General features: G+C 44.7%; 1 protein-coding gene across 1 annotated transcript; it reads right to left on the reverse strand.

Annotated features, from left to right (window-relative positions):
* Positions 1–2,716: 2,716 nt before the first annotated feature.
* Positions 2,717–3,577, reverse strand: LOC310864629 (cilia- and flagella-associated protein 20-like; the record flags this gene model as incomplete). The annotated part of the gene is made up of 1 exon (XM_083773317.1): positions 2,717–3,577. One exon carries the CDS (start codon positions 3,575–3,577, stop codon positions 2,717–2,719), a length of 861 nt encoding a protein of 286 aa, XP_083629443.1.
* Between the last annotated feature and the right edge of the window lie 9,559 nt (positions 3,578–13,136).

A 13,136-nucleotide genomic window follows, 5' to 3' on the forward strand; every position in this document is an offset into this window, starting at 1 on the left:
CAAAGCCGTCTTTTCACCTTGATTGAATAAAAAAATAAAAAAAAGGAAAACGGCTGGACCATGTTGTCTATTGTCTCCAAACGTGGGCATAGTTTCCGTTGCCATCAAATTAAAGTTTATGTAAAAACAATATATGAAAGAAATGCGTGGACGGCTTAGCCTCCTAGAGTCTCACGCTGCAAAACATGGATACACTGCTGAGACAAACTGGACCTGGATTACTTTCTTACCCACCCGTTAAGCTACCTGTTCCCATGGCCTGGGGGACATGTTACCTGATCCCATGGCCTGGGGGACATGCTACCTGTTCCCATGGCCTGGGGGACATGCTACCTGTTCCCATGGCCTGGGGGACATGTTACCTGTTCCCATGGCCTGGGAGACATTAAGCTACCTGTTCCCATGGCCTGGGGGACATGCTACCTGTTCCCATGGCCTGGGAGACATTAAGCTACCTGTTCCCATGGCCTGGGGGACATGCTACCTGATCCCATGGCCTGGGAGACATTAAGCTACCTTCCCATGGCCTGGGAGACATTAAGCTACCTGTTCCCATGGCATGGGGGACATTAAGCTACCTGTTCCCATGGCCTGGGGGACATGCTACCTGTTCCCATGGCCTGGGAGACATTAAGCTACCTGTTCCCATGGCCTGGGAGACATTAAGCTACCTGTTCCCATGGCCTGGGGGACATGCTACCTGTTCCCATGGCCTGGGAGACATTAAGCTACCTGTTCCCATGGCCTGGGAGACATTGAGCTACCTGTTCCCATGGCCTGGGGGACATGCTACCTGTTCCCATGGCCTGGGAGACATGCTACCTCTTCCCATGGCCTGGGAGACATGCTACCTGTTCCCATGGCCTGGGAGACATGCTACCTGTTCCCATGGCCTGGGAGACATTAAGCTACCTGTTCCCATGGCCTGGGAGACATTAAGCTACCTGTTCCCATGGCCTGGGAGACATTAAGCTACCTGTTCCCATGGCCTGGGAGACATTAAGCTACCTGTTCCCATGGCCTGGGAGACATTAAGCTACCTTCCCATTGCCTGGGAGACATGCTACAATTTACAATTTATGCATTTAGCAGACGCTCTTAATCCAGAGCGACTTACATTAGGCAAGAACAAAAAGCATGGGAATACATCACATAAAAACATTTATCATGAAACATGCGTAAGCTAAGAAAGTAACAGTGGAATATCTATATAATGAAACTATACATATATACTATACATCTATACTACTATGCTATACATATGTACTATGGCGTGCTATGACTACATACAATGCAATTATAGTGCTGTCTCCATAACATGCTATAAGTCTGTATCAAATGCTATCTAAGTCTACGGAAATGCTATCTAAGGGCGTAGGGTAAGTGCTATGGGCCATGATGGAGTCTGAAAAGGTGGGTTTTCAGACTACGGCGGAAGATTGGGAGTGATGCTGCAGTTCTGACTGCAATGGGAAGTGCATTCCACAGTTTTGGAGCCAGAAGGGAGAAGAGTTTGGGACGTGTGGAGCGTTTTTAGTGAGGGTACTTCCAGCTTCCCTGCGTTGGCTGATCTGAGTGCGCGGGAGGGTTTGTAGGGTTCAATCATACTTGCAAGATATGGGGGAGCCATACCTTTATGTATAGATATGGGGGAGCCATACCTTTGGTTGCCTTGAATGCCAGCATCAGAGTTTTATATTCTGTGCGGGCAGATGCTACCATGGCCTGGGAGACATTGAGCTACCTGTTCCCATGGCCTGGGAGACATTGAGCTACCTGTTCCCATGGCCTGGGAGACATGCTACCTGTTCCCATGGCCTGGGAGACATTAAGCTACCTGTTCCCATGGCCTGGGAGAGATGCTACCTGTTCCCATGGCCTGGGAGACATGCTACCTGTTCCCATGGCCTGGGGGACATGCTACCTGTTCCCATGGCCTGGGAGACATGCTACCTGTTCCCATGGCCTGGGAGACATGTGTAACAACTCTCGAAGCAGCCGTTGGTTTTCTCCGAAAACCAAGGTTCATGTTTTAGGTTGTTATTAGAGAAAGTAAAAGATGAGTGTTATTTTTTTCCATTTGCTGCTTTCTTTCGTTTTAGGGATTTTAGCTTTTTTGTACAGGGGGGCGGGGGCATTCGAGCATGGTGCTAAATATGTATTTTTGTACAAAATATTATGGAGATTTTTTATTTTATTATTTACTATAGTCCTAATAAACCCCAGGAAATTACATCTGGCCACAAATAAATCACAGGATCTACTGAATGTGACGGTAGCCTACTGGGGGGAAGCCACACTGTGTGTCATAGGCTCAATATGTCAGTTCGACACATTCAGTAGATCTTGTGATCTTTTGTGGTCAGATGAAATTTCCAGGGGTTTATTAGGACTATAGTAAATAATAAAAAAATAAATCGCTATAAAATGTTGTAAAAAAATACATATTTAGCCCCAGGCTCGAATGCCCCCGCCCACCTGTCAAAAACAGCTGAAATCCCTAAAACGAAAGAAAGCAGCAAATGAAAAAAAAAGAACACTCATCTTTTACTTTCTCTAATAACAACCTATAAAACATGAACCTTGGTTGAAAAAAACTAAAGTTGTCCTTTAAAGACAGGCCTGTGGACTAACTGTTCCTCTCAGAACACTTTAAAGACAGGCCTGTGGACTAACTGTTCCTCCTCTCAGAACACTTTAAAGACAGGCCTGTGGACTAACTGTCCTCAAGCGAAGCGTCGTCTTGGTCACTAGCCGGCTCGTCCCCCGCCTCCATCCCTGAGGTGTCGTCTTCGTCCTCGTCTTCGTCCTCGTCCCCCGGCGTGCTGGTGACAGTGGACGCCGCGTCCTCCTCCTCCTCCTCCTCCTCGTCGGGGGGCTGCTCTTGGAGACCCCCCCCGTCCTCTGTCCCCCCCCCACCACCGCCGCCGCCGCCGTCTCCCTCTCCTCCGATGGGCTCCACGTGCTGCCGCTGGGCGCCGTCCAGCAGGAGCCTCCTCTCGCGGTTGTTCTTAATGGGCATGTAGAGCTTGTAGTCGTTGGGCAGCTCGTCGGGCGCGTACATCCGGTCCGAGAAGTAGACCCGCCGCACGCGGCAGTTGGCGTGGATCTGCAGGCGCTGCGCCTCCACGAAGCCCGTCCCGTAGGCCTTTAGCGTGTAGTCCTTGAGGTTGAACTGGATCTGGTTCCAGCCCTCGTCCAGCTGCATGGGCATGGTGCAGACCATGGGCGTGTTGCTCATCCGGCTGTGGTAGTTGCTGGCGCGGAAGCGCCGGCGGTTCTTCTTGTCGTCCAGGATGGTCACCTCGAAGCTGAAGTAGTCCTTGAGGTTCTTGACGATGAGCACCAGGTAGGGCAGCGTGATGCCCATGGAGCGCCGCGGGTCCGCGGGGCAGGTGATGTAGGTGGTGCTGACGTTGTTCCCCTTCACCTCCACCACCAGCGACTGGATGTCGTCGTCCGTGACTCGCTTGACGTGGCCGTGTCTGGTGGTCACGCCCCACAGCTCCAGGGGTTTGCTGCCGATGCTGTACAGGACGGTCAGCAGTCCACTGAGGTTATATGTGCTCCTGAACATGCTCTCCGTGGTTGAGTTTTAAGTGCGCGGCAAGAAATGTTTTGTTTGTTTTGTGGGCCAAACAAAAACTTCATTAAGATTTACATTTAAAGGAGAGCCCACTGGCCGGACGGCGCTTTATAGGCCGATGACTTAACGCATGACGTAACGCTGACGAAGCACAAACCTGTGTCCATAATATGGACACGGCTCTGAGGGTCCCAAAGTTCTTCATGTCAAGGACCCCCAAAATGATACTCATTAGCCTCTCAGGACCCCCTATTTGAAAGGACATGCCAGGGACCCCCATAAGAGAGGAGTTTTACGGCTCTAGCAGTGACTCAGGGACCCCCATAAGAGAGGAGTTTTACGGCTCTAGCAGTGATCCAGGGACCCCCATAAGAGAGGAGTTTTATGGCTCTAGCAGTGATTCAGGGACCCCCATAAGAGAGGAGTTTTACGGCTCTAGCAGTGATTCAGGGACCCCCATAAGAGAGGAGTTTTACGGCTCTAGCAGTGATTCAGGGACCCCCATAAGAGAGGAGTTTTACGGCTCTAGCAGTGATTCAGGGACCCCCATAAGAGAGGAGTTTTACGGCTCTAGCAGTGATTCAGGGACCCCCATAAGAGAGGAGTTTTACGTCTCTAGCAGTGATTCAGGGACCCCCATAAGAGAGGAGTTTTATGGCTCTAGCAGTGATTCAGGGACCCCCATAAGAGAGGAGTTTTACGGCTCTAGCAGTGACTCAGGGACCCCCATAAGAGAGGAGTTTTATGGCTCTAGCAGTGATTCTCAACCTGTATAATTTCAACGACCCCCCCCCCCCCAGTTGGACATGCATTATAGTGTACGGAACCCCCATTTAATGGCATTTTTGTATATCGTAAAATCAATGTTAATTTAACTCTGAGAGTGTACAAATGGAACCAAATGGACCTGTCGGGGTCCATTTGGTTCCATTTGTACACTCTCAGAGTTAACAGACCCATAAGGGTCCATTTGGTTCCAAACTATCATTTAGCTGGGGACCCCCTGGAACTGCCTCAAGGACCCCTGGGGGTCCCCGGACCCCACTTTGGGATCCACTGCCTGCATATAGGACAACATTCCTATAGCCTTAACCCTAACTTAATCCTAAACCTATAACCTCAATCCTGAACTTAAACCTGACAAAAGCTAAAAGCTATTATGCCTAAACCTAACCTAACCTTAACCCTGTTTCCAGTAGGCTAAGACTAGATCATAATTGCTAAAGGATGTTGGATAAACAGAAGCTGCTAAACGTTAACGTGCACTGCTATGTTTGATCATATTGATCACTGCTATGTTTGATCACATTGATCACTGCTATGTTTGATCATATTGATTTGAATGCGTGTATAGCGGACTGAGCGCAGCGCATAGAATGCATGGGATCTATTGGAGATCACGTTAATGGTGCATGCGCAAACGCTTCTGATTAATGTCAATTCAAGAAATAAACGGGAATTAAACCCGATTTAAATGTAAACGGATAATAATGTGGTCCCCGCAGAGGGAGAGTTTAGACCAATACAACATACGTTTGTTCTGCTTTCTTTCAGTGAAGAAAAGTCATTTCTAGCGTTTCTAAACCACACGATATGCGCTGCTGAGCCGTTTGTTCTTCCTGCTGACAAAAAGTGGCTGTGCTGTCGATCTACAAGTCCACAAGCACCGCGGCAGCATGTATCCACGGCGCGTTGTGCACTTGTATATCGGCTCGCGTTCGGCACGGGTAAACCACACATCATGAGGAAGTTACGGGCGCGGACAGAAAGCAGCTTGTTTTGTGCTTCTTGTGCAAAGAACATCCTCCTGGCTTGATTCGGATCAACCTGGATGAGAAAGTGCAAATGGGAATTATGAAGTAAAACCAGCGCAACGCTTTCATCGACCAGACCCATGCATGACTGGAGGAGCAGTGGCGAAAATGCAGACTCAGGTGTCACATTAACCCTATCGGTCGGGAGGAGGGTGGCACTCGGTGTGTTCGATATAGGCACGCTGACCGCCCTGTCAATACAGACTAATAGGCGAGTGCGCTCCCGGTGTGCAACTGTGGATTCCCAAACGAACCCCGTTTGAAAAAAGTAGCCGGGGCGCTCGGATAAAAATGCTTTTTATTAAACAACGCATTTGCAGCAACTAACTAACACCCGTGGGACAAATTGTGAGTACTTTATATTTGAAATCTGAATGTTTATATATACGTTTTGGTTGTTAATGTAGCGACCGCGTAAAACAGGCTGTAGTTGCTTATCATGACAGTCATGTTTCAGGGCTATCTCGTCACGTAGTTGTGGCGTTCACTGTTTACCGTCCCCGATGTATGTCGTCTCTCTCCTGCCTCTTTAACAGATGTCGCCCAAATCAAACCTGATTTATGAAACTATTCGTTTTAATTTGTAGGCAGTAATTAGTAAAGAAAAGTGTGACTGAATGTCACTGGAAGATATTCATGATTCTCTGTTGTGTGTGTGAGCCACTGACTGAAGCCTGCAATCAGCCAATGACTTATTGCACTTATTACATTGTTGCACTGTTACTAATTCACATTTGGTGAATGAAGCCTGATTCTTGATTTGGAGTCATTATATCCAGAGAGCCTGAATCCATTAAGTAGGAAACATGTTTGTTTCCCAAACTGTAATTTATAGCCAGGTATGTTATTATTTGTAGGCTACCAGTCCATGAGACTGTGATATGACTTATTAATTTCAGTAGTATTGGCCTCTTGGTTATCTCTGATATTTGATTTATTTGCAACAGTAGTCTGTTCATGTTCTCATCACATTTTGAGAATAAAAGCCTCATTTTGTAACTTAATTTTATTAATAATCATTCCATGTCATGACAATAATTTTGTTCAATGAGGTTTGGCCTTTCCTAGATGGAAATGTAGTCCGTTTTCTGTGTGTTTCCTACATTTTTAGGACCAACATCATTTGGACTTGTGGTATTTTGCTGAGTGGCCCCTGAGCCATCTTAAGTTGAGTAGCCCTGGTTTAGATCAACTGATAAAGGCCAGAAAAGCCAAACTGAGCTCATGCAAGTTTGAGTCAGATATGTTTTATTTCCCTTTTTGTTCTGCATTACAGTTTGATTCACTGAGGCAGGTTCACAGCCTTTAGAGTGAGAGACTGTGTGTGTGTGTGTGTGTGTGTGTGTGTGCGCGCTTGTTGGGGGGGAGGCGTGTCCACTCAGTGTAAAGTGTGTGTGTGTGTGTGTGTGTGTGTGTGTGTGTGTGTGTGCTTGTTGGGTGGGGGCGTGTCCACTCGGTGTAAAATGTGTGTGTAGGGGGCGGGGGCATGTGCATACTCAGTTTCACACACACACACACACGCACACACACCCTCACACACACACACACACACACACACACACACACACACACACACACACACACCAGGGCCGGATTTAGCCAGCCCCACTAAGGTGGGCAGACAGAACCCCCCGAAATGCATAGAAAACTATGCTATCATCTTCTTCTCCTTCTTTGACCAACGGTATGCTAACCCAATTGCCCTTCCTGACACTACCCTCTGCATTGACCCGGGCTTGGGACAACTGGTGCAACACAGGAAATGCTTTCTCGTATGTCTTCATGTGTTTCGACACAGTGGCATGCAGGTCTGTTTCGTTTGCACAACATAAGTTCCCTTTTCAGAGTTGCGTAGTCTGTTCCAGTTCCAGGAAGAGCATGCTGGGGTAGCCCCAAACCTCACTTTGACCCCGTAGTATTGCTTATAGCAGCTTTAAGTAAAAGTAGCAATACTGCAACATATAAATATTCTGTTAGAACTAAAAGTGTGGAATTCAAAATGTACTTAAGGAAAAATACAAAAGTATTGGCTTCAAAATGTACTTACAGTAGGCCTACTCATTGTGCAGAACGTCCCCTTTCCAGATGTATAATAATCTTTTGAAAATAGCTAATCTACAAGCTCACAATCCGTCGCATGGTGACACATGGTGAGGTTGTAGATTGGCTATTTTCAAATGCCCAAAATGAAGTGGGTAATGTATGTTTTGTAATAATAATCCAAATCTACAAAGTAACTAGTAACTAAAGTTTTCAAATAAATAGTGTGAGTAAAAGTACAATATATATATATATATATATATATATATATATATATATATATAGTACAAATAATCCTGCAGAGTCAGCTATTTCTAAGTCTAGAATCGGGTTATATTCTCGTTTTAAATACCTATTTCTAATCCATTTCTAAACAGTATTCAGAAAACGAACTGTGTTCTATGTTTTAATTTACCATTTATATATTTGACAAACAGTTTTCATTTATCAGCCGCTCTTAATCCAGAACGATTTACAATAAGCAAGACCAACACATGGTAATTAGAAAATACGTAGAAATAAATAGTCATCTAGGATCAATATAGGTATAAGAACCTAACAGCTGTCTAACAGTAGAATATCAATATAGGCTACACTCTACAATGCTATGTCTAGACCAGTGTTTTTAACAATATATAGAGCTATTTAACACTGTTACTGAACACACACTATATAGCAATGATTACTAATATAGAGCTATTTAACACTGTTAAGAATTGTAAAGATTGTAAAGAATCTTTGCCAAAAGCATGGAATTGTATAGACAAAATCGTATCAAACAAAAAAAGAGCATATTTTAGGTTTTGGGTCTAAATCTCATCAAATGGTGGTCCGTGTCTCAAATTCCGACAAAAAATGTGTCTGAATTTGAGACACGGACCAGCATTTGGTTTTCAATTGTCATTTACTGACAAAGGGTTGAAAACCACTGCTGTGCATGAACACAGTTATCCCATTCTGGGCGGGAACCCCTTTTGGTGTTTTAAACATTATGTTATAATTTAGCTATTGAAAAATAGCAGACCTACAAGCTCATACTGTAGCTTGTAGGTCTGCTATTTTTGAAACATCATGAACATGTGGTGCAAAGCTTTGAATATATATTCTTTCAGAGCGAACGTTTTTAACTCAAATCTTTGCTTCTGGGAGGTGGGGTCCCTGAAACAACACATTTTCAGATGGGGGTCGGCGGCCAATTTCATATATTTTTGGGGGTCCTTGACATGAAATATTGAGAACCACTGATACAGAAACATGAGGTATTTCAGAAAAAGAATGCCATTTAAAAAAAGATTGTTTTAAATTTCGACGTCAGGCCTAAATGGTGTTGTTGTTGTTGTTGTTGTCGTCTGTTTTGATTGATTTAAATATTTATTAACAGTTTGCAGAATTACAGTACATTTAAATATTTATTAACAGTTTGCAGAATTACAGTACATTTCAAGCACAAACTCAATACAAAGACTGTTAACTGTGAGTGGACGACCCAATTAAGCATTACACTTGTTTACAACAGGGTCCACTTTGTTCAATTCATCAAAACATTTAGAGACGTACAAATAGACACTTCTATATATTTAAAGGTATATTCAGTGATTTCACTCAAAAAACCATAGGTTTCGTTTTTGGCTGTGGGACCCAGCCTTTCGTCCAATCAGGATAGAGAGTCAAAAACGAAACCTAAGGTTTTTTGACCCCCAGGGGTTAACTGGGGACAGTGAGGAACTCCTTATATGGCCAGCACATTCTATAGTAGGGAGGATTATCACAACAAAACAAAAAAATAAGTGATATTTGAATTAAGTGAAATCACTGAATATACCTTTAAAGAACAGAACAGGAATTCATCATAAAGGAAGCAAAAAGGGAATGGATACATATACAGTGAGGGGAAAGGGGGGGGGGGGGGGGATTCAGATTTTACAGGGACCAGTTTCGAATTGCGGCCGTCCGTAGGTGCCCTTTGAGAGCGGTTTTGAAGGAGTCAAGGGATTCACATGTCTTAATGACTGTTGGTAGGGCGTTCCACATTTTGGTGGCATAGGAGCGAAAATAATTTAGTCCCTTGTTTGTGCCGAATCTGGGTTGTACATGGTTTGTTGCACTCCCTCTGGTGTTGTGGGTGTGGACTTCGTTTACATTAAGGAAGTACAGGTACATGGGTATCTTGGTGGTGTATCGAATCTTGTGGACCAGACCCATTGCAAGATGCTGTACTCTGTCGTCGACCCTAAGCCATCCCAGCCTGTCAAAGTGGGCAGGGGTGAGGTGGGTGCGGGGGGTGAGGCCAAGTATAGTAGCCTGACCAGTTTGTTTTGGGAGGTCTGGAGCCTTGTTTTAAGGGCCTTTGAGGTGCTGTGGTACCAAGAGCTGCATGCATAGTCAAAGAAACCTTGTACGAGGGCTCCTGTTAAGGTCTTCAAGGTGTTTTTGTTGACCAGTGAGGAGATCCTGTAAAGGAATCTTGTTCTTTGATTGACTTTTTTGATTACGTTGGTGGCCATTTTATCACCGGAAAGATTAGCCTCCAGGATGGAACCTAGGTAGGTAATTTCATGTTTTCGTGTGATAATATTGTCACCCACTCTAACCAAGAAGCCATCTGCCTTGCTGAGATTACTATTTGATCCGAAGAGAATGGATTCAGTTTTCCCAGGTGTAAGGATAGTTTGTTATCAGCGAGCCAGGTGCAGATTCTACCGAGTTCAGAGCTGAGGGTCTTTTCAACCTGCAGTTTGCTCCTGTCCGAGACCAGCAGTGCTGAGTCGTCTGCGAACAGGAACAAGTTGCAGTCACAGGCTGATGTCATGTCGTTTACATATATTAGGAACAGTAAAGGCCCTAATATGCTTCCTTGTGGAACGCCACAGCTCACTGGGAGGGGGGGGACAGTGTTCCGTTCACCTCCACCGTCTGTTCTCTCCCCTCCAGGTAGGATTGCATCCAGCTCACTGATGTGCTATCAAAACCAATAGCTTTAAGCTTGTTAACTAGTATGGAGTGGTTCACGGTGTCAAAAGCTTTTGGAGGTCCAGCATGACCATGCCGCAGTATTTTCCAGCATCCACCTGGTGTTTGATGTGGTCGCTCAAATAGAGGAGGCATGTGTCAGTGGAGTGGGATGTTCTGAACCCAGATTGGAACTCGTACATCAATTTATTAGTGGCAAGATACTTTTCAACCTGTTCATAGACTATTTTTCCATCACTTTCGATATGGAGCTTAGAATAGAAATAGGGCGGTAGTTGCCGGGTTCTAATTTACTCCCTTTTTTGTACAAGGGGGTTACTTTGGCCAGTTTAAAATCTTGGGGGACCTGTCCCTGTTTGATGGAGAGGTTTACTATGTGGGTGATGACTGGAGCAATGGAAAGGGCTGAGTCTCTGAGAAATTTGGAGGGAATATTGTCATGGCCAGTGGCCTTGTTGGGTTGGAGGGCACTTCGTTTTTTAAGTACCTCCTCAGTTGTTGCCATTGCCATTTTAAAATCATCTTTACAAACACCTAGGTTTTTGTAGAAGTCTTGTTTTTGTTTTCCTCTGCTTTATCATTGATAAAGTTACTTTTGGCTGATTTGGTCAATTACACTGTTTCTTAGCTTGTTACATTGGCTTTTTAGGATGCCCATTTTGGTTTGGAGATCACTGTCGAAGCGCTTGCACTTGGCTAGCTTGGACTTGCATTTAAGAAGTTCAGAGCATTTGTTGTCTCTGGCTTTCATTGCAGTCAGTATGTCCGAATTCATCCATGGCTCCGAGCGGGTTTTGACCCTGGTGGTTCTCAGAGGAGCCATGATGTTTAGTACTGATGTAAATTTGGTTTTAAAGCCAAGCTATGCTTCTTCGACTAGTGAGCTTCTGAGCTCATCGGACCAATCCAGACTCTCCAGTTCAAGGTTAAAGGCCTCGCTAGAGTAGGTTTTGAGGTCCCTAGATATGGAGATTTGACTGTTTTGTGACAGTCAAACTTTAGTTTTAGTTTTTTGCAGGTACAGAAAATCATAAAATGATCACTAAGCCCACATACAATAACCCCTTTCTTTGAGATTCTGGATTTGTCCGAGGTCAGAATGAGATCAATGACAGTGTGAGTAGAATCACACACTCTTGTGGGTTGGGTAATTAGCTGACTGACACTATGCAGATCACAGAACCGACTAAATGACTTAAACACAGGTGCTTCCTTACGATGCATGTCCGTATTACAGTCGCCAATCAGGATGTTCTCTACACATTCCTCCCCAGCTAAGCACCCCTCAAGTATATCATAGAACTCATGCTGATCGGGCGGTCTATAGACAGTGCCCACTAATTCTGATTTAGCATTTTTTTAAATTAATTCAACCCACACAGTTTAAATTTCATCATGCTGCAAGTCAGTACGAGTGACGTATTCAGTGTCTTTGTGAATATACATGCACACGCCACCGCCATGCCTGTTTCTGTCGTTCCTAATGATCGTATAGTTCTCTAATTCAATCTCTGGGTCCTTGGTGGACTCGTCCAGCTTTGTTTCAGAGAAACTTAGGATGTCACCGTGAAGCAGCAGAAGAAGAAGCAGAAGAAGAAGCAGAAGCAGCGACGATATAAAGATGGGGAGGAGCAGATCACGGGATGGAGATGGTCACGAGGTCTGTTTATTTACTCACCAAACTAACTGAAGTTAGGGTTTAAAAATACATTGTAGAAATCCACTGTAAGAACGACGAAGACTGCAGCCATTAGTATTGGTGGTGAATTCAGAGAGATCAGTTGTTAATCAAATATTACATTATTGTATCTGAAGTTGTTATATTTTACCTAAATATTTTGCTGATACATTTGAATGTCAAATAAATGTATGATGTAAGATTATGAAATATACATGGCAACTAGAACACACACACACACACACACACACACACGCTGGGATGGCAGGGCTGGTGCATATGCACTGAGAAGAGCCTCGTCCAGTGACTGGTAGAAGGAATCCTTGACCTCACTCTGGGATGGCAGGGCTGCTGCACTGAGAAGTGTGGCAAAGCGGTGCTTAACCAGCGGGATACGGAGGGTCATTAGTCTCTCACTAATGCCAACAGGTGTTTCAGTGAGTCTTGGTAGTAGTGTGTTTTTCATGGCTGGTCCCACACCATGCAGATGTTGTCCTCCTGACGGGCAACCCCTCCAAAACAACGTATAGCCCATCCCTTCCTACAATTTACAATTTAGGCATTTAGCAGACGCTCTTAATCCAGAGCGACTTACAATAGTCAAGAACAAAAGCATGGGAATGCATCACAAAAGCATTTATCATAAAACATGCGTAAGCTAAGAAAGTAACAGTGGAATATCTATATTATGGGACTATACATATAAACTATATATATATACTACTATGCTATACATATGTATTATGGCGTGCTATGACTGTATACAATGCAATTATAGTGCCGTCTACATAACATGCTATAAGTCTGTATCAGATGCTATCTAAGTCTACAGAAATGCTATCTAAGGGGGTAGGGTAAGTGCTATGGGCCATGATGGAGTCTAAAAAGGTGGGTTTTCAGACTACGGCGGAAGATTGGGAGTGATGCTGCAGTTCTGACTGCAATGGGAAGTGCATTCCACAGTTTTGGAGCCAGAAGGGAGAAGAGTTTGGGACGTGTGGAGCGTTGTCCCGGCGTTTTTAGTGAGGGTACTTCCAGCTTCCCTGCT

This window comes from Protomyctophum parallelum (assembly GCF_964188405.1).
Source record: "Protomyctophum parallelum genome assembly, chromosome: 9".
In the NCBI taxonomy this organism is placed as follows: Eukaryota; Metazoa; Chordata; class Actinopteri; order Myctophiformes; family Myctophidae; genus Protomyctophum; species Protomyctophum parallelum.